Raw genomic sequence first — 23,467 nt, 5'->3', positions numbered from 1 at the left:
CTTGGGACCATAGTACATCAGCATGTAGGGACTGAGTCACCATACCACATCAGTATCCGTGGGTCTGAATACAACTATCTTATAATCCCTCCCTTGCCCTCCTAACCAACAGCTCCTTTCCTTTACCTGTTTGATCTGCAGCAGTAGGTGTAGTAGGTGCATAATATGACTCCTCTGGTTCTTCTAATTTATGATTTCAGAATTTGCACCAGTTGTTAACCTGGATTACGGCTTCCTCTCTTCAAGTCCACTACCTTCCTCTGCTAGCTCCTGTTGTAGAGACCTAGAGGTCTGATAGTCAGTTCACTGACAAAATATCTACCCTCAAGATATCCCCATGCCAAAATATCTAGACCAAAATGGTGATGTAAAATATTAAGGGCCTGATTACAACTTTGGCTCAGCGGTGACAGAGCAATGCAGCCTCCACTGCGCCAAAGCTGCGCAAGCACCGGCAACCGTATTACAAGTTGCAAATGTGCAACTCATAATACGATCGACAGTTCTTTGCTATTCCCATGGTGGTACCTGGAAAACAGGCACCACAATTTGGAACAGCAAAAAAGTTCCAGTACGGCTTGGACATGAAAGTCCATGCCGTGCTGGGACTTTGTGGTGGTACAGACAGGGAGGCACATGTTGTGACCCACTGAATGGATCCCCATGGCGAGGTGACCATGGGGGCCCTGTAGGGCTCCCATTTTTCCTGCACTACCAGTATTTTCTCTGCCATGAAAAGGCTGGCGGTCCAATATCTTGTAATATGCTGAGCGAGACTGAGCCAGTCCCCGCTCATGATATTGCGTTCTGGAGCTCCTGCATCACCTCCAGGAAACGAATGCCACTGCTGCGCCACCATGAGTCTGGCGCCAGGCAAGTAATCAGGCCCAAAGTCATCCTATACATATAATAGTATAATAGTATGTACAAAAATACCAGAGAAAAAATATTGTTATATATACATTAAAATAATAAATATGAAATAGTAACAATAATTTAAAAATAGAGATGTAATAAATATGTGACCAAGTTTAGCAAATAAACTTAATTGAAAAAATGTAAACACACATATATAATAATTAATGTATATTTACAAAAATCTACTTAAAAACAATTATGAAACTAATAATTTTAATTCATAATATATATATATATATATATATATATATATATATATATATATATATATATATATATATATATCATATCATTTTATCTCATGCCTTGCTCACGGGTGAAAACAGGTTAGAGTAGTAACCACTTGATGTTTTGTTTGCAGGCTGCAATGCGCCCTGTAGTTTAATAACACTACACTTCCCAGCATCCATTTACTCCCCACACTTTATCGCTATAAACCCCACAATCCTCACCTAAAATTAATTATCAATGAATTAATTAATATTAATTCACAACTAATTATTAATTAATTAAAACTAAATTACTTTCCACCCTTCCCCCTGATAATCCCCACAACTCACACATAAAATGTACATTCCAAAAATGTAATAGCACAATTAGCATAACTATTATCAATAATATTAAATACAAAATAATCAATAGTATATTATAATTACATTTCTTCCCACCATATAATTCCACAACCTGCTACTGCACTAAAAACCGCAAAAATTTATTAAATTACGTTTTCTGAGGCGTTAAATAAGGTAAAGAAAAAGAGTCTCTTTGCAGGTCTCAAGACTCAGCTATTTTGCCCGCTGGTAATATCCTGTCATCTACTGACATATAGTGAGCAAATGTAACTAATTTTGTTGTTCGTGGAGTTGGGAGACCTAAGTTAAGTTTAGGATTCACCTTTGCTATCTTACATTTTAAATATTTTTATTGGCTATGTCTAGGCCAGTTGTCACCTTGGATTGATCAGTGTCCTGGAAGAAGGTAGTTTACCATGGTCTCTTGTTCAATATCACCACAGTCGAGGGTCAGATTTTTCCAACACTTTTTGGCACCTGATTTCCATTTTCTTTCAGTGCTCCTATTGTTTAGCTATAATAGTGAACTTCGGGTGAACATTCATTTTTAGATGTGCTGCAAGCTGCAAGCTGTTGATGGTTGATGGGGATGTAATGCTGTTGATGCTTGCCAAACTGCTCAATTTAGATAAAGTGGCCGAAATAAGAGTCACCTTTGCGCCATACTGATGAAGAAGCTGTGCAATGGGGATGAGCAAGACAAGACCAGACTGAGCAGTAACAGTAGCAGTACAGCACAGGCAAGGGCTGCACAAGGAGCACAGAGGGAAATAGGCAAGGCTGAAAGTGAGACCGCGGCCTTTCTCTCCTCGTGTTATATTTGCCACTAGTCTGCGCCTAGCCAGTGACGAGCCTGCCACGGTGATTGAAAAACTTGTTGGCTAAATGGTGGGGCTTTGAACACTGAGGCTTTGGCTATGATCCAACAATGTCTAGGCTGAGAGTCCCCAGAGAGAACATCAGAGTAGTGCAGTGCAAAGAAAAAGTAGTAACATTGCTGCCTTTCAGAGCCAGATAACATAAACAGCACGCACACACCTTTATTGTCTTGGTTACCCTGTTTCACCCTTGTTTCCCCTGGGTTGCCTTTATAGCCTCTAAGTCTATGGGAGAAGTATTTAACGGGGGGGAATACACTAGCCCCGGTGGTAGTTGGCCTTAACCCAGTGCAGGGTTCCATCTTACTGATCCACAATTGATGCCCTGCTGATGATAGACTGCTGTCTCCTGCTGTCTGGAATAATCCGATGACGTCAAAATTTAGATTCTCCACTGCCACAAGGAGATCTGTGGCGGACGCGATATTCTTTGAAATAGCTACCCTATTTCCCTGAGTACCTAGGGCGGAGGAGATGTGGCTGACAGTAACTGGGTAGTGGGATGGCGGGATGACCTTGCAGGCTTCAGGTCAAAACAGGAACAGAGCATGAATCAGAGTGGTGCACAAGGAGAGCAAGAAGTGTATGTTGGTACTAATGTCAATATTTGCCAGTCCAATTGCAAAAGTGCATTAGTTTTGACTCCAAAACTCTTCTTCCGTTTGAAGAGTGGAAGACATGTGCCCTTTGTTTCTGGCAAGTAAGGAGGTTGCCATATCAGATTGCTAGCTCCAGAGATAAGAATCTCGGTTTTGCCCATGTTGAATGTTTACCAGGGCTGGCTCATCCAAACATGGGCAGTAGTATGCCTTTTTTGTCCATATGAAGAATCCATAGCATTGGAACTGAGTTTGAGTAGAAGCTTAAAGTCATCAGCATGGGTTTAAAGTTTTAGGCAAGAAAATTGGACTATTGTAGCTGATAATATCGAATAGATGAGGTGACACAGAGGAACCTTGAGGTACCCTGCAGGACAAATGTTTTGAGGAATATAAACTTTGGCCAAAAACGCCTGAATAAGAGATGTAACCAATTCAGTATAGAGCCATCAATACTTTGGGGCCGATTATGATGTTGGTCAGAAAGCCTCCGACCGCTTGTCAGAAGCTTTCTGACTGCGGTCTGAGGCTTTCCCTTGACCACCAACCGTAGATCGCAAGGGCAAGGGGGACCTGCTAGGGGCCCCCAATGTTGCTTTCGACAGCCTTTTCATGTCGAAAAGGCCAGCACGAAAGTATGTGGGAAATCAACATCGTAATCCATAGGGTATTAAGGTGCAGTTCTGACTGTCTGGAAGACTCCTAAAACCGGTCGGAACCAAGTCATAATGACTGGTCGGTTTACGTTTTGAACACTAACATCATTATCGGGTGGTCGGACTGCAAACCGACCATGTCGGTCAGAAAGCCTCTGACCTCTGTCGGAAAGCTTTCGACTAGCTTTAAGGCGCTTTTTAACCAACATCGTACTCGGCCCCTCTGTGTCTATAGTTGTTTTATAAAAAAGGGCATGATCAATGGTGTAAAATACATCATAGAGATCAAAAAGAATTAGAACACAAGGAGCGTTCTCATCTGCTGCCTGACAAAGAATATCAACAACTTCAAAAAGGGCTAATTCTGTGCTTTGAAAAGGACAGAATCCTACATGGGAATCCTCTAGAATGAGATTTCTGCATATAATCGTTTTGCCACCTTTGCTTTCAAAAGCTTAGAAGGTGCGAGGAGGTGTCAAGTAAAAGGGTGATAACTAGAAGTTAGGAGAGGATCAAGATTGGTCTTTTTCAACAGCTGAATTGCAATGCCTTTTCCTAAAAGTCCTGGAACTATACCAGAATGCAGCACACATAAAAGTAGCAAATCGCCATTATTCACTGATTGTTTATGTGCACATAAACAATCAATTATGGAATTTTGCTCTTTCTATGTGTGCTGCAGAATGCAGCACACTTAGAAAAATCAAAAATTATAAGGAATATTAGTATTTCTCCTTGTTGTGCAATTCTAATGCCTGCTTTTGCATGGCATTAGTTTTTGGCTCTCCCTCAGATTTACACATCCTTGTAAATCTAGGGCAGCATCCAAAAGCAATGGGTGTTGCGGTGGAATGCCCACAGCAACACCCATTTTACATCTCTTTCACACAGATGCCTGCATTAAAGGGTACAATAATTACAAAGTGGCATTAAGCCACAAAAGTGGCTTAACCGCACTTTGTAAATATGATCCAGGGTATTGCACCACCAGAACTTTGGTAAAAGTAACCTTTCAGTGGTGTAATACCCTTGTAGATATGCCCCTGAATTTGTACATGATCCACTTTTAAAACCACAGTACAGAGTCGAAAAACAGCTGCATCATTCCGAAAATTGGAGTTGGTCACGCCACAAGGGCACTTTTTTACCACTTTCTCAAACTCCATCCCTTCATTTTGCAGGTTGTTAAACCATGTCTTCTTGTTGGCTTGTTGGCTGTCATCATGCTTTATCCATTTCAAAATGTTTGTGGTGTTTTGCAGAAGAAGGATTATGAATAATAAAGAGAACATGTTACAGAGTATCTCTGTTATGCAGAGTGGATTGCAAATCCTCAATTTTACAGTGTTGTGATTGCCTAAGTTATGGTAATTAACTATTCATTAACATTATTGAACATTGTTGGATCATTCTAGTGTTGTAAAATTTGCTTTGTTGTTGTTGTTGCGTTTTCTTTTAATGTTTTAGGATTGAGCTAATGTTCAGAATTATGTATATATCTTGAAAAGTATACTGTGTTCATAACAAGGGGACCTTGTTTTACCACTGTTTTGTATTAGTACTCTATTGTGGATTGAATACTTCATTCTATTTATAATGTAAACTATTCATTTACATTTGACTCACCCTACACCTCCTCACAGTTCCTAACTGCTTATGCACATCTACTCAAGAGTGAAGGAGATTTAGAATAGCAACTTTCAGTCACAGACGTATCTGGACTCCTAATATGTAGTAAACTTGGCCACTCAGCCCTATGTTAGTACTTGCTTGTCACTGTCAATTAAATAAAGCAAAAAGCAGTATATTTGTTTGTAGGTGTTAAAATGTTGAGCAAAGCACAATCTATGTATTGGTCTTTGCAAAATATCACAGGCCTTTGGGGCATCTAACATTTTGAAGAAATCCTCTTTCTGTCCATAACCAAATAATTTTCCAATAATGGTATGGGATATCTATGTTTTCAGGTTGTATGGTTAAAATATTATTTCAACCACTTTGGTCTATGAAGCGAAAGAATGAACATTTAACTTCCTTGCAAAGGAAGACATGAAAAGTGGCACTGAAGACTGAATTAATCGATTCTAAGAATATACCTAATACACACCAGGAAAAGAGTCTGTTCCTTTCTGGATCCTGTTGATAATGTTCCAAGCAGAATATTACATCCCTATACTCAATAAATATACCTTCAGATAGCTAATGTAGAAGTAGTGTATCCACTAATTCTGCAAATGCTTGATATTGCCACATCTGTCCAAACCATTTATTTGTAGAACAGGTTTTCCAGTGAAACCGGTCACAACATATTTATCACTATCTTTTATTCCCTGGTGGATAAGCCTTCGTAATGCTTTCATTATTTAGAGTATCATAGCCAACAAGCTATGCCATCATTGAGATTTAATGAAGCTTGCCTATAACATTCTCCGTTCATGCACTTAGTTCACCTACTGGGCATATACTGGACCTTAGGGAAACTATTAAACCCAGCTTGTCCACCAAATCCTTACTCTATAAATCCATGGACCTACAAATAAGGTTTACACATTCAAGCCTTGAGGCATGCTGACTTTGACTCCCTAAAATGCCTACACTAAGATGTTTTTGTGTGTTCTCTTTGGAGTAACTGCTGATGACAATACTAAATTATTTTTGTAACCTACTGTTATGAAATGCAAACCTGAAGAATGAAGAAACAGCTTTAACAACAATTTTCATTCTGCACAGTTATAATCTCAGGGAATACTGTTTGTAGTTACTATGTTCATGGCAGCATTACTAATGTATAGAGGCATGCATAGCATAGCTAGTCATTCATAGACCTCAGGAGTCATATTTCAGTAAGCACAAGAGAGACCGCTGCAGGCACAGCAGATTCTCACTTGCCATTTGCTGCTTCCTTCACGTTGAAGGTTTGCAAAACATCAGGAGAACTGCAACTGTGCAGTGGAGGGCATGGCAAAGAAAGAGAGCTGATTTAGGTGGAAGGAATTTCAGATCTCTAGCCAAAATTTTAGCTTGCATTTGGGTGCGCTACATGAAAGTAAAAACAAATGTATCAGATTCTTGTTGTTGTTTGACACTACCACCAGGTCACACCCAAACGTTGTTGCTTACCTTGTCGTATGTAGGGGTCATCCTTGGTTTTAACCCAGGGATTTAGTGTGGTAAGCAGATAAAATTACAAACTCATTTGTGTGGTGGGAGGTAATGTTAGCAATGAGAATAGGCACAGTCATAGAATGCCCTAATTAAATTCCACTTCATAGGAACCATCTGATTTGGCTTGTGCAACAGGCACTGGTGCTGTCATACCACTTTACTCAGTACATTACCTATCTCTATGACATTGAACGTCAGAACAACTTTGAGAAATTGCCAGGACCATCAATCTCAGTGGAAATCGATATTTAAAGACATGCCACATGTGGGAGGTAACTGAGCATCAGAAACATATTGTTGCCTTTCACTGTTCTCACCAGAATTATTGCAAAATGTGGAACACTTGAGATATTCCATATTTTCATCCCTTATTGTACTACAAATTGGCTTTCTTCTTTAGCACCTCTTTCATTGGGCTAAACTGGAGCACTTCCTTTTGTAAGCAGCAGATACCCTATGTAAACCAAATTATTACATGTTCACAATATGCCTCTCTAAGAACAGATGAAGAGCATGTGGCATTATAGAAGGAGCCCTTGCTATAGAAACAAACCATAGTATGGGTTTTGGTTTAATGTGATATTTACACATGGGTGGCTCTGCACAGTTTATGATAAAATGTGACATTTAAGCAAGGGCTACAGATGTTCTGGGGGCATTTTAAACAAAGTTTATAACTGAGGAAAAAGGTGTTGTAAAGTAGATCATTTTTATGGCTTGTATGATAGCAAAAGGAACAAACACATTGTTTGATCCATATTAAAATGTATACAATTTTCCATGACCATGACCCTGGAGGAATACTTTGGGGCATATTTACAAGCCCCTAGCGCCACGTTTACGCAGCCTTGCGTGACGCAACAGCGGCGTAAACGTGGCGCATCCCTCCGAGGCATTTACAACGTGACGCATCTAGGGAGATGTGTCACGTTATAAAGCCCAGCGCCACAATGGGGGCGTTCCCACGCAGGTTGGGCGTTCTGGCGCCTGTGCGCCTCGCAAAAGTGCCTGCGTGAAATCTACAAGATTTCACGCAGGCACTTCCGCGACGCTGCTACGTCAATTCCTTACGCCTGCTTGAAGCAGGCGTAAGAACTGACGCAGCATGTTAAGTATTGGGCGGCCCTAAGCATTGCTGGAGTTGCGTCGCGCTTGCGACGCGACTCCAGCGATGCGCCGCCCTTACGTCACGAGATGCATCACGCATCTGCCTACCCTTGTGCCACGGCGCACCGCATTGTAAATGCGGCGCATCTGCTGTGACGCAAGGGTATTTTTGCGTGACGCATTTGTTCTGGCGCATCTCTGCTGATATGCAGAGATCCGCCAGAACTCGTAAATATGCCCCTTAATGACTACGAGACATGGAGCAAATAGCAACACTATAATTTCTTAGAATGCTAAACTTTTAAATAAAAGGGAATTGTACATTTCTCCTCACTCAGTCTGCTAAAAGGTTTTAAAATGCTGTTATGTATGTACATGTGTAATTGATATATTCATTATAATGATACAAAATGCTACAAATCAGGCAATATATGGTAAAATATGTTTACTCCATTTGTGCCTTGACACAAAGCTTTTAGTTAATTAGTCTGACAGCAATACATATTTTTTGAAGTTTGTATCAGCAGAAGAGCACAGCAAAAAAATGGTACATATGGAAACTGTGCTGTGACTTTCTATGCAAAATGAATAAACTATATTCAATAAAAAAGAGATACAAAGCAAATGTTTTTAGCCTACTCTCTAGATCCCACATTACAACGTCTTCTGTAATTTAGAAAAAAGTGACTGTTAGAAAACAAAATGGTAAAAAGAGATCCAAAGTAGAGGTACCTGGCATTTATCAATCAGGATTTCCAGATGTTCAAAATGAGGTTGATTGGGACAAGATTATAGATAGTGGATTTCAATTCAGACTATTTTACTGTTAGGCTAACAATGGTCATAGTTAATATTTTCTTAATATCTGCCCATCACAGTTGACACAACTATTTCTCTTATTTTGTCTGCATACAAATTGTAAAGAATTGTTTCTCATCCAAAACCTTGCTCTGTTAATAATCTGGGACTGATCTACTACCTGCAGGTCTCAGTTTTCCCATCCGTAGACATCCTCTGGGAAAAGCAGGTCAGACACACCAGAAGAGATACTTAAAAGGCAAATTTAATTTGGAAAATACACCCTTTTGTGTGGCTCTAAGTACCTTTTGACACAAAGTGGTTATAGTAAGCTCTAAGCCTGACAAAGTGAGAGCTTGGTTAAAGAATACACATAAATATGACATCGTCCACAATTGTTATTTGCAAAGATAAATTTGGCATTATGTGACTACATAGAAATTTTGAGTCTGATTTTAAAGTACAATTTAAAATTATGAAAAAGCTCTCCATTCAGGCATCCTATACACTAGCAATTTTCTAAAAAAAGTTACACTCAAGAGTAAAGACAATTTAGCCAAGTAAACTGAAAAACATATGTAAATACTGAATTAGATTTGCCTTGCATCACCAATTTCTAATCCAATTATATTGCATGTTACACTTTTCTGCTGCTTTCACAACTGGAAATACCTAACCCATTCATTCTCGTAGCATGCATTGAACTGTTGCTTAATATTTACTATTCCTCTTTTTAGTATCACCATGCTGATTTTTTACAGAACAAATACGACTAAGAAGAAATTAACAAGCATATGCCTTTCTTATCCTGATCTTTCAAACAATTGTATTTTTAATTCTAAATTCCCAGCAGCTATTTGACATTTCTTCTGTTTAAGAGGTGTTCTGGACAAGTCATGAGATAAAGATGTGTAAAATAAGAACATTGCCCTCAAAATGTTCAATGAATCGTAGAATCCCTGTAAATATGCACAAGAGTTTAAATTTAGATTGGTTCAATTCAAGGGATGTATACAGAGATGCATCATTTGCAAAAGTGCACGTACCACTTTTAACACATTCATTGCACATGTTATCAAAATGTTGATTCTAGTGTATAACTTGAAAGGGCACATACTAAATGTACAAATGTACCCTTTGAAGGTAACACAAATGTGGTTATGCTTGTGACTTCTGAAGTGCAGATTCACCATGTACATTTATGTACAAGGATTAAAAAAGTAACAGAAAATGCCAAACAATACATCTCACCACATTTTCAACATTCACATATCCATGCCATTCATACATCAAAGGGACATCGAGAATATTCAACAGTGTTTATAGATGTCCAGCACATCATTTTACACATCTTTATTCAGAATCATAAAATCCTGATTGTTTCATTGGGAGAAAAGTTTTGTCTTACATAATTTCTACAAATATATACTTTTTGTTCAGTGCAAACATTTATGGTTATATATTTATTTTAAATTTTTTCTAACTTGATACAACACATTTTTTAATTTTATTTTGCCATAGTTTCTTTTCTCCAGGCATCCAAATTCAAACATGTTTATTCTTGTTATTTTGTAAGTACCAAACATTTCACCATGTGGCTACTCTATTAAGAAAAGATTAGCTTAACTCATAACAATTAGGTGAGCAAGGAGAACAGAAAGAACTAGGCCATCCAATCATGCATTAAGAGATGAGGGACTGAATAGCCCCAAACCCTCATCATACATAAACATCCAATCATGCATGCCTCAAGCACTGATTATTGTGGAATATTGGCTGTCATAGGTTTAGCTGCTGCAAGTTTTATTGTAGAAGTTTCTTGAAAGTCCATGTGGTTGTGTGGTGCTTGTGCCACAATTTTAACTGCTTGCAATTGGCTTTCCAAACAGGTATGGTGTAAATTAAATTGACATATTTGTCATTGTGGGAAACAGGTAACTTCTAAAATGCATTGTTGCTCAATACATTTATCACTGTGGAATGGGTTTTTGAACTGTATTCTATATTTCACAAGTAGCTACTTCTAGTGAGGACTTTGCATGTTGTTTAACCTTGAAATGTAGTCTAATCGCCTAGTGTTGCACTCAGTGCAATTTTTAATTTAATTTCTCTTCAGTCAGGTTATGGCATTTGCATTGAAATATGAAAAGAAAAAGAAAAGAAATAGAGAAGAATATCCACAATCAATAAGGTTGGATGTAATCAAAATATGATTAGGATTCAGGGTTGTGAGGTATGGTTAATCATAGTTCTTTTGATTAACTGGTCTAGGTCTGTTGCACAATGTCGGATTACTTGGTAGCCATGGGCCTAGTGGATATTCCATGATGCAGAGGCCTTTTTAGAGTATATTGTAGAATGTAGTAGCTCAGTCAGACCATGATTAGGGGGAGGCCCTATCACACACAAAGGCTGCTTTGTAAGAGAGGAACATAACTTTGAAACACTGGTAATTGGTAATAGGTGTATTTATCCAGTGATTTGGCTTGAGGAAGGAGGGGTGATCTAGATTAAGAACTACATCCAATCAATTTTGTTTTGTGCCAAGGTTGAAGTATTTTACCAGTTCAAGGATAAGTCAACAGTAATATGCTGCTCCTACCATGACCTATTAAGAGTACCTCAGTTTTGTGTTCATAAATGCAAACCTAATTTTCTTTCTAATAACAATAGATGTTGCCAATGCATTTCGTGTCCCTGTTTTAAGAGGACTATGTGGGCTATCTGTGTACATTTTAAAGTCTTTGTTGCTGATATATAATCAATGCTACAGTGGCTGTAGCTATATCATAAAGAAAGTTTGAGAAATGTGATGCATCCTGGATCCTACAGAAAGCTCTCCTTCTAGCAGGCTTAAGTTTTTCTGAGTCTGAATTATGGACTCCAGGTTTGGCCCCAGTGTTGACTCTGATTTGTTATTCTCTTTTGGAGAAATTCTTGCAGACAATCAAAGTTTGGCCTGAGGACTATTGAATAATAGTAAATCTTTCTTAAAATTAAATGTAGATTTGTTCATTGGGGTAGTCCTAATATGCCTTCTGTGATTAATCTGCAATAGGTTGAAATCTTTCTTGTTTAGGAGAAAGAATCAGCTCACAGTAAACTCATTTTTATCTTGCTCCACAATCTAATGTACCTTGTGGATGCCTGAAGGGTCTCACATATCAGACAAATTTAGACCTTCAGCTAATATTTTCAAATGTATTAAGTTGCTAAAGACTAATTCTAGCACAGTTATTAAAGAAATTGAACGAGTCACCTTACAAGATTTCCATTTTTTTTTAGCACAAGTAAGTTGTGTAATAGTTAGTTATGAGTATTCCAAGAATGTGTATCTAAAATGGGAGAGAGGCACTGAGACTCATTTGATTAGCCGTTTTAATAATTCATTCGTCTATACGTAAACTGTAAATATTATATGAGTGTTCTCTATTAGTGTTCAGTCTCGAAGATATGCCACATTTAATTTGCCATGTGCCCTGATTATGTGTGAAGTGCCACAGGGCTTGTTTCTCTCTCCTATGTTATTCAATCTTTATAAGCAATCATTAATGGCTTTCATGCCCATTCTAATACTGGCAACATTCTGATTGTGGTCTGCTTTAATTAATCAGCACTTACCTCTTCTATGACTCTCCATGACTGCTTAGCAGGACTTTAACAATGGATGGGTACAACTTATTAAATCTGGGTGCCAGTAAGGTAGAGCTTTTTATTTTGGGGACAGGCTAATGCCAGTTGACTATCTGTATACGATCCAATCCTGGGAGTGACCATTGATTACAGTCTGACCTTTGACCATCGTGTGTCTGCAGTGGTGGCCAGTTGTTTAAGATAACTGAAGATAAAAACGTAAGAAAATATTTCATTTCCATCTGCAGGATTCTCATGCTGCTTTTATTTCTGCCTGTATTATGTTTAGATTGCATTATTGCAACTCTTTGTGTTTAGTTTAAACCCATGACCTAATGACCAGGCTCCAGCACATTTATAGTGTGTAATAGGACAGTTTTGTGACTCTCAGGACCATTTTCAAGATACTGTGCATGATGCATAAAATGTCCCAAAATTAATTTCCTCATGGAGATCATTGACTGCCTAATGCACTCCTGTCCACACAGGTTTTTAACATGTTCGTGCCAACCTCTCCTCCAAACTCCCAAAATAAAGACTGCACAGTGTTGAGAGAGATCCTTCTGAAATTCGGTTCCTAAAATGTGAAATGAGTTCCCTTAGATTAACACAGACCCATCGATTAGGTAGAAAGTCCTTCAACACTCATCTTATAATTAGGGAGTGTTTTGACACATCCTTCGGTCCTGGTCGCTCACTGCTGGAGTACATTGGGTAGTTTTTATGTTGGGGCCGAGAGAGCTCTGGGTGGTGTATGTTTATTATATAAATATATACATCAAATATCAGCCTGTCTTCAAAATTGTCTTCATATTTTAAAGTTTTTAAAATCAACATTGCAGTTAAATTAATAGAAGAATGCAAAGAAATATATAGTGCAATATATATTTATGGCTTGAGGGCTGCATGGTGCGTTTGATGCATGTGAAGAAATGAAAGAATATGTTGTTTACTTTAACTAAATATGTGGATCAATGGAATATGAATTTATAGAAAAAGAGGATGTACTGGGCCAAATGAATACTACCTTCAGAGGGATTGTAGATACTGATACCATGGCTGTTTTGAGGAGTAGGTGGACAGTGACACAAGATCCATGCTTCATTCCAAACAATCATTTTATGTTGGCATTTGGCTGTTCTGATAGCATAGGTATATATGCTGATTGGAATGAACCCTATTGACCAAGTAATCAATTTTTTTTAAAAATATTAAACATTTTGATTCCACCCCAAATATATTGAACTCCCAACAGGAGTTTTACTATCTATTGTTGCTGAATATACAGCACTACAAAGTCAATTGTGTTTTCTGCACTACAGATTTTTAAAAAAAACTTTTAAAATATGTTCAATTTCATAACTTTTATTTTTTATTGCAATTTGCATTCAGGCTTCAGACAGCAGTCGGAAAAGAAATGCAGGTTTGTTTTTGTCTTCCTCTGAGCTTTGCAATAGCCAAAAGCATTAGTTTTTCTTGTTATTGCTGTGTTACATAAGCACAATTCATAAAGTTTCCCTCCTGATGCCATTATGTCTGCTTACTGCCAGTTGTAGTATTCAATACTGAATATTATAGAAAGCATTTAGAGAAAATATAAACAGAACAATGGTATACCAGACAATCACGTTCATTTGTGATGATAGAATGGAAACATGAAAAAATGAACGAAGTCAATGACAGAAAGCAAGTATCCTGATTATCCATATGTAAAGCACAACAAACTTTACAAGCCACTGCTTTATGGTTATCAGCAGTTTGACTGAAACTCATAACTCACTTCATACCTCTCACTTTGAATATAGCCCCAGCTAATTATATCTATCCATGCACAATTCTTCACATCCTATTCCAATGTTTATTTATTAAGTTGGAGAACTGCTCTAAGATGTTGGATCAGCGGGGATGTAGGTTTTTGATATTTGCTTGTGTATTTTAAGTTAAAGACCAGATACTTAATTCCAAAGAGCAAAGCATTTGCTGAACATGAGTTACACCTGTGCCTTATCATCCACAGCACACATGCTACGTCTCTACTTTAACAATTTACACTGCAGTACAATTTACAGTATGGTGCTTCTTTACCTAAAAGATATCAACTAACTTTAAAGGGATTAAATACACACACATGATAATAAAGAGAATGTTTGTGAGAAACTAAAGAGTAGCAAGTGTCCATGGGTTGAGGGGCTTACACTAACAGTAGAATTTAAGACACACAAAGGATCAGCCATACTCAAAAGCAATCTAAGGCTTTGATGTTTTAGTAGAGTGTTTCCAAATGCACACACGGAAGGAAACTCCACATTGCTGTCTAAAACCCCAGAAAGCAGAAATAAATCGTAGGAGAACAGTTTTGAACAATTGTAAACCCACCCAAAAATTAGACTGTATTACGGACAGGTTAAAATATCCTGTAACAAAGACAATTAGGACATTTTCAATATTTGTACCTTTAAATATAGATACTGGCAGGATTAGGGCTTTAATTTTAAAGGTACTACACCCCATCAACTTAATGGATCCACATTGTTTAGGTGAAAACACAGTTCTGATAGAATCTCTGCTCAACCTCTGATAGCTGTGGCACAAGCAGCAGGCAATTTCCAGAGAAGTATATGCTAAGATCAAGCAGTACCAAACCAAAAATTGCAAAGAACACAAGACAATACAAGTCCCAAACCAATCTAGAAAAAAAGAAAAAACTATTAAATAAAAAAATACCATGATCAATAAAATGGGTTGTGGGAAGCCAAAAATAGAACGGTATGACATGTTAAAGCAAATGTCACCTTGAAAACGAAATGTGAAATTGAAAAAAAACAGTTCACTGTTGACTGGGACCTAGGTTCAACTTCAGGCCAACAGTGATGGAGACGATGTTGACTACACCAATGAAGACATCCTGGTCAAAGATATTCTCTTCACACCTAATACCCTACTACTGGGAAAGTGCCTTGTTGTCAGTCATACAAACCCTACGTCCTCAGGGCAGGCATTTGGACACCAAATTCTCTAGCCATATCTCCTGCAGGGTCCAGTCCTCTGTGGTCAGATGGACCCTCTTAAAGTCAGCACAACACGTGTATATATAAAGTGCATTGTGGCACTGATTAACAGCTGTTTATTGTTACCTAACACAATGGTACCAACTTTATTGATCTCAGAAGAATGAAATGCCTAGTGGACCCAGAATATTTAATCCCATGACCACAACATTAAACATATCTTTCTGAAGCCGATGCATTATTGAACTAAGCTTCCTGACCCTGCCAGAGTTAGGAATTCCTCTACATTTCTTTTCCCTGAAAAAAGACAAACAGTAGGCCAACTACTTGCCGCTTGAAGTGCAGACCCCTGGAGAGCAGTTCTAGTTTCATGGTGCCAGTAGGATACTTTAAGAGAGTGCTTTTCTTCCTGCAAGAGTCAGGAGTGTTCTTCCATCAGGTAGCTCTTATACATGTGGAGTCTTCCGAGGTATAGGAATATTCAGTGAAGTGCTGGTTGAGGTGCCATACGTATTGAACACACGAGCCAGTGTTTGCAGAAATGCTTCCACTCAATCCTAAGTATTTTCTTACAGTCCCCCTCCTTATTTTTCAGCACTTCCTCATTGCAGTACTGTAAGATTTCCCAGGAGTAGCTGGTTCAATGTGGTGGCATATTGCCATGGGGCCGGCCTGTCTTTAGTTCCTTGGCCACTCCCATATTCAGATGAGTTGTCCACCCAGCTGAAAGAGTCAGATCTGGTCTTCTCCTCCACTGTAACTACAGCCTAGCTGTTTAGAAGGTTCATGTGTATGGATAGGAGAGACCTCCCTGGCATCTCCAAGTCAAAAGGGTCAGTGTTAAAACTGCCCATTGTGCTATCAGCTATTCCTGTATGCTCCCATTTGTTCTTTCTGCACTCAGTGGCAGCAATTGTTGTCTGAGTTAACATTACCAGTTAAAAAATGTTATTCTATCTCCTAGAGATGTGATGTTGTGCAGAATTGGTTTTAGGCCAGTTCTGGCTCAGACAGCCTGAAGTACCTTTTTAAAATAACTTTCACTTAAGTTAGCAATATTCTGATACCTTACTAAATCAGATTTTTAAAATCAAGTAGGCAATAACTTTGAAGTACTTATCTAGCATTTCCTTAATCTGTAATTCCATCTAGAGCAATCCATGAGAAAACCTACCAAAGCTTACACAGTTAAATGTCTTTTATATTTTAGTGTGAGAGCTCACAACCCCCAATATGTAGTGTGCCCTATCTTCACATATCAGCACCCTGCTCCATGGCCTTAGAAGGCACACTTTAGCGGTGACTTATGAATTGTATTTTTTAACAATGCAAAGGCATTTTTCCTTGCCATGTGTCACTGCGGTGCATGTAAATGACAGATCAGACAGAACACAGTGTTGCTCCTGGCACACATATATATTTTTTTCTGTATCTGACTTCCAAAAACAACATTTAATTTCCACACCGTAGGTGTATCTTCTGCACTGACCTTGGCTGAAATGAAAGTTGCCACTACTATTTTAGTGCCAGCTTACACACATTCCCAAACTGAGTACTTGTGTCACATGCCACACAGTCTTAATAGATACAAAGTGAAAATATCTGCTTTGAGCATGCCTAAAAGGTGCATTTTCTAGAAACACTCAAGTTAATCAGTTAGCCTTAAGAAGGATACATTGTAAGACACTGCTTTGGTAGAAAATATCTGACTATAAAATATATGTTTTTGTCTTCATTATAGGCTCTGAAAATGTCTACAAATGGGACTGCATAAACATTTTACAAAGAGCTTAGATTTAATTATATAGTAAGGCCCTATCATGTTTTCTGAGGTCATAACATTTTTTCTATTTTTAATGTCACCACACCACATAATACAACTTTCTGTGTCCTAAGCATGAGACATTCTTGTGCATGTTGCCTCCTTCAGTGTAAACATATCACAAGTGCTGATTTAGCATTAGCAAAGGTATCATTTTAAAAGTTTATTTTATGTTTTAAATCTGGACTCTGAGTTAAAATGTTCCAAACTAAGGCATGTCATAGCATTGCAGCTCCCTTTAGTGAATACACGGCACCTCAATCTTAACGAAAGCTGTTTTAGCACCCCCTGTAGCACTTTTTAAGTGACAGCAGTATGGGCACCTCAGTGTAGACTTAAACAGACTGTGGCAAGATACGTTTTTTTAAGAATTATTCAAGTGCTCTCGACCTTTCATGATGAGACACATATATTAGCCCACAAGGGCTAAGAAGTAGGTGATATTATTGAAGATGATTTGAATTAAATGTATTTTTATGTAGCCTCTCACTTTCCAATCTACAATTAAAAATCTCCACTCTAGCTGCTTGTACCAACAGACGTATGAAATATAAGTTTTACACTACAGAAACTCTACTGAAAAAAATATTTTGATAAATTATAGGTGTACAAATACACCAATTATATCAAATATCTTAACAGCTCCATGCCTCTATAAACCTCAATTAATGTTGAGACTATGTGTATGGTATTTAGCAGTACTGTAAAGTAATTTAAATGCATATACTGCATCTGCTCAGGGTGCTGCTCAGTCCTTTGATAGGGCGGGGACACACTGGCAAGTGTAACCAGGCGCTTTAGAAACTCAGAATTATTTTACAAATCTAAGAATACCATTGTTCTCTTCTTACACTTGCTTTTAGTGTCTATTTACTCAAGTTACATTACTAACATTGCAAATGTTCAATGTTTCAAGCAACAGGGATGTACAACTTTACCTTAAACTTGGCAAAGTCATTGTGCTGCTACTTATAATATGAAATCACACCCAGTAACTCATAAAATGCTATTTAATTTTTTGATGAAACACAAACTTTTTGAGCAACCATGAAAAGCACATCTAATCACTGTATTTAATTAGGCCACATTATAACTTACAGAAATATTAAATCATCTTATATTGAGCAAAATCTATTTATACATTCAGAATTCTATTATGAAAAGTAATTTAGCATCTAGTAATTCCTTAAAACCATTTAAGTGAAGTATCTAGTGAACATTTCAACATCCAAAGTAATATCATAAATACAGGTACTTAATTGTATTTTGTATATTGGCCCATTGGCAATAACTGACATTGTGTTTTATATTGGCTTTCCAGTAGCGAAGCACTCATTTCATTGTTTGGTATATGGCTGCAATTGAAAAATCTTGGAAGTGGCATTTGTTGTTCCTCGCATTAGTGTTCTCAGTGATATTGTGATGAATGAATATTGCAAACTACTACAGTTGATGTAAGCACGTTCAGTTAATGTGCACAATCCATCGATACTGTGCTATCAGTAGGGGTCCAGATGTCTTCCTTTTCCAATAAACTCGGACGACTCAGGTACCATCAACACAGTCATGGATAATCAATATTTAAGTATGTCTGGAATTTACACAAGCTAAATAATGCTAGGCAGTTAGTAAACTAAGATCAAAATATTGCACTGTCTCCATTTATTGTCAATCGATTAAGACTGATAATGGTTATCGGTGACACTTGAGGCATTTGCCACCCATATGAGCAAGCTGAGTATTTTAGTACTAATCTTAATTTGAAAGTCACCATCTTCAATATTCTGAAAAGAGTGAAAAAATCCTTAGTTTCATATGCTAGTCTAAGGATTTTAGACTTTTGCTCGACACACAGTTATCTGACCATAAGATCTACAAAAGGCAGCCATCTCCCTACTATAGCTGTCAAACTACTGTAAGGAATGTGACATATTTTACTGCTCCTGGTGACTGTGAAACAATGCAATACATTAGCTATTCCTTCCGTTCAGCATCATTCTTTCAATATAGAACATTAGCTCTTTAAGAATCAAGAATAAAATTGTTTGGTTCCGGAAGTGGGCATGCTTTCCTCAGCTGTTGTAGCTTGATTCTTTTTATATAAATGCAGTGCATTCTTAAGAAAATTCTCTCTGCAAATCTCATGTATGCCTTCTTTCATGCTTTTACACCCTCATCCAGTTGTGCTCTTGCTACTGTTCTGTGCAGCTATTCATTATTCACCCATTGCTGCTATTCCTGCTACGATTCGCAAAAATAGATTACGATCTTATCTTTTAGAAATGCTGCTGTTTAATACATTTTTTCTTCTCTCTTGTTCTCTTTTTATTAATATATTCTCATTTTTGCTAAATGGACATGATGTCAATGTAAACAGAGTTCCTGTCCCAATATTTTCAGCATTTCCATAAAGAGTTGGTTGAATGTTTTTGTAAGGCATTCTCGAAATGAGAGAGTAGACTCGAAATAACCATAAGAGACAAAAGGTAGTTAGGACACAATCCTCTACAGATGTCAGCCCTTACTCCACTTAGAATATAGTCCTAATAAAGGTTCCTATTGTTTTCCGTAGTTCTACATGCCTTATTGGTAATAGCAAAACAGTGTATCCAATAACATACTACCTGAGAGGTATGACAACATCAGCATTTCTTTAGAAGCATCATCCAGATTTCAAAATAATGCGGTTGAGCAGGGTAGGAGGAGAACATGTTTGATGCCACTTGAAGCTTGCACCATATCAGCTGTCTTAACCTTACCCCAACACCTGTTTCCAGCAATGCTATAGAGCTAATTTTTCTAATCTTCATACAATGGCCATCTCCTAATCTACATGGCATCTGAAGCAACATCAATCCTCGTATTATACATGTAAACATACACAAATTAAAGCCCTAACTCTTTTGAAACTATTGCAGCAGATAATCCTATCTAGAGCAGGACATTGTTCAACTGATCTTCATTAGGGGCGTGCAGAACTTGCGTAGTTTCACTGTGGAATTCCGCAGAGATACATGAAAACTCAGTGTGATTCCATGGAGTTCTGTGAACAGGGAAAATCAGCACATCTTGCTACTCATGCTGATTTTTTAGCACGGGAGCACCATGCGGCATGACAGAGGGCGCTGCTTCTTTGCTGCCGCACAAGTAGTTTTTCAACTTGAGCAGTAGCTTTCTCACCGCAAATGGTTGCGCCTGCCCGCTTTGGCAAATTCTCACTGGGTGCCCTCCTAGAGCCTGAAAATCATGCTGCAGGACACCAATTATCGCTCATGCTTGCCAACTTACCATTGGTGAGCCACGCACGAGAAAAAACTCCACCCCGTGGCACTTGGTGGAATTTGGCAGGAACTCTGCTTTAGATCCATAATGCAGAGTGGCCAAAACTCTGCCAACACTGCCAGTGGAGGGAATTTATCGTACACCCCCCAGCCGCCCTTAATCAAAATAAGCATTTGCTCTTCTGTCTGACTCTTCTGTTAAAGAGTAATGATACCTTTGGCTGTTGTGATGAAACTCCTTCATGTGAGGTGGAGGGTTTTCTAGATCAAAAGGACCTGTTGGACTTAGGCTAGATGCAGTGGAGAATAAACAAGGTTGTGAGGTTCTCTTCTCTCTCTCTTGTTTGTTTATGGCTCATTTGCTGCTGCTGGTTTCTTGGATGTACTGGATTTCAGGGATTAGCAAACGTAAGCTTTGGTAACAGTAGTTTTAAGGGCCATAAATATTGGATTTGGTTCGCAGCATGCTCAGGAAGAAATCTGTGACAATTGTGGGGATAATCTATTATGCTAGTCTGAAGAGGTTTTTAACTAGACTTTTGTTGAGAAAGCCTTTGAACAATTGCTTTTCCTTTTAATGAATGTAGACTACCTGGTTTTTTTTACTGGGATTTTAGTATGGTCATTCAAGTCCAATGACAAAAAGTAGTAGCTTACATCGGGTTTCATGAAAGTTAATTGAGGAGAACAATTTGACTTTGGAAAGAGCTTTTTTTGGTGAGTCTTTGTCTTCTGCATTCACCATAGCATTGATAGATGAATTTTCAGCCAGGGAGGCTAAGGTCATTCGACAAGACATTGTTCCATGTTTAATTCATAAACTAGGACACATTTAGGGGGTCTTTAGATTGCATTGCATTGCAGCACCTTTTGTATATATAACTTGATTCCCTGGATGGCACCCCAAAGTACGTTTTCAAACAAGTAGTACATTATCTGTGTTGCTGAGCAGTAAGTGAAAATAGAGGAGAACCCGGAAAGAGAGTTCTTGAAGCATGCATATCCAGACTAGCCTGTGAATGACAATGAGGCCTCCACCATTCTCGTGTAATTAGTAGACGTGCTACATGATGTAGCCTGGGGAATGAGGAAGCCTGGGATGTGCATGGAAGTGGATGAACCATGATGCAAAGATTAACATTCGATCTAGTTAATGTGTGGGAATGATGCGTTAGATTTATTTAACATAGTTCGCTGGGCATTAATGAGCATGGTGATGTGAGTAGGCTATACATGAGGTTGATGGGTATTGATGTGTGGGTATGCTCTGTGTGGCTCTGCTACTAATATGTCTGCAAATGGTTTTTGGGGTGAAGGTATATGATAGTAGGTTAATTTGGGTGGTAATAAAGTTTGCTGACCCTCGGCTAAAATTGAAGCAAACAGAAGATTTTGTCTTGTATGCTCTTAGCCTTGGGTTCACAGTGCTGAATGGAAGTGCACAAGATAAATTGAAAGTGGAAGGCGCTGCTTGTAAAATCCTAATTGGTTTATATGAGACCATGTGGTCCGATCAGGCTATGCGAATTCACTCACACTCAACAGTCACCATGTTTCAGGGTTGGGGAATTGCAATGTCTTTTATGAGCAGCTCATAGGGTAGGAAAGCATTGCAGGCTTCTTATCGGTTCATGTGTGTCTCACTCCTCTTATGTGTACGCTACGTGTTCTATAAAGCAAGGAGATTTTGTAGCCTTGCAGTGTCTTTTTAGAACAGTTGACATGGCAGGAAACACAGTTGGCTAAGGACTACCAGATGTTAGTCTTTGTTTGGAGGTCATTTCACCTGACATGATGTGTAATGGTTGTGTGACCAATGGGGTCTCTGGACAGAGCGGAAGGCTGTGTAAAGCCCATGTTTGGTTCAGAAGGTATGATTGCTGCATAGGAGGTATTGATACTGCTGTGAAAGTTCCATTTTTAAAAGACTAACTGTTAATGAACATTGGTGCTAAGACCGAGTTGTACTTTTTTATTTGAGGCCTGGATATCATTGAGGTGAGTTTGACTTTTAATGGGTGTCAATTGAGAGGCTGTCTAATCCTAGTTGGTGTATGGGATTGCAATGATCCCTGGATTAGTAATGAGAGCAGATTTTACTTAGGAATCTCGTGGTGACGTGTTGTTGAGCTAGGATTGTTTTGGTGTATGTTGTTTTACAAAAAATTGAGTTTGCATTTAACGTCAGAACTGCCTTTTGATATTTTAAAACTATCTTTCCTAAATTCAAAGCTATGCAACAGAAACATTACATAGTAGTTTAAACACTTTGTATCCTCAATATTTAAAGTGAAACATTTTTATTTGTCTACAGGCAGGGCTATAATTAAGGCTTGCTGCTTCAACTGTAAGTGAGCATATTAAGGCTTGGGTTTATCTTAAGTGTATTACCCTTTAGACATAGGTATTTGAAACGGATCCATGTTCTAATGAATAGCCAGCATAGGTTAGATCAGTTGCAGAAATACATCCCCAATATAGCAAATTAATCTAGCACCCAGGCCTTTAATTTGTTGCAGTTCTTGAAGGCCAGAGAATCTGAAAAGGCTGTTTGAATGTTCCAGCTTTGAGAATATTAATGATCAGGTTCTAGGATGAGCATGTGCTACAGCTTGCCTACAACTGTTAAGGCTCTGTAAAAACAATACCTGCTCTTATATTAACACATTGATTTTGAGTTGACTCCCCAAAACTGTTTAGTGTTTGCATTTTGCCCATAAGAGAGGCAGTAATGAGAAAGGATTCTGCATCGTCTCCTGTCTCAACTAAAATTTAGAATTTCAGTATTTATACCATTAAAACAAGGTGTCATTTTACCTAAAATTGCATTTACAACAGTTCAGCCCTTGATATAAGTAAACATTTTTACAGAGGCAATGATTATATTTGAATTCAAAATGCTATTCTAATAAATACAGCATGTATTCTCAGATGTTAATCATCCTGAACAAAAAGCTGAACACAGTTGAGCGTGATAATATTAATACCCTGATTTACGATCGTAAGTACATTATTTAAGCAGAGGTTGTA

The 23,467-nt window shown here is 38.2% G+C and overlaps 1 protein-coding gene across 2 annotated transcripts in view; it reads left to right on the top strand.

Annotated features, from left to right (window-relative positions):
• Positions 1-23,467, top strand: part of HCN1 (hyperpolarization activated cyclic nucleotide gated potassium channel 1) — a 1,081,228-nt gene that overhangs the window by 985,612 nt on the left and 72,149 nt on the right. Inside the window, exons 8-9 of one of the 2 annotated variants that reach the window (XM_078675049.1) lie at positions 8,881-8,922; positions 13,719-13,749. The exons of the other annotated variant lie outside the window; for it this stretch is intronic. Coding sequence (XP_078531175.1) covers positions 8,881-8,922; positions 13,719-13,749 — 73 coding nt within the window. The remainder of the gene's footprint in view (positions 1-8,880; positions 8,923-13,718; positions 13,750-23,467) is intronic. 2 annotated transcript variants of the gene reach the window in all.

Source organism: Lissotriton helveticus, chromosome 2_1 (genome assembly GCF_964261635.1).
Source record: "Lissotriton helveticus chromosome 2_1, aLisHel1.1, whole genome shotgun sequence".
In the NCBI taxonomy this organism is placed as follows: Eukaryota; Metazoa; Chordata; class Amphibia; order Caudata; family Salamandridae; genus Lissotriton; species Lissotriton helveticus.
The sequence above is the reverse complement of the archived record's forward strand: the minus strand, read 5'-3'. Positions and strand labels throughout refer to the sequence as shown.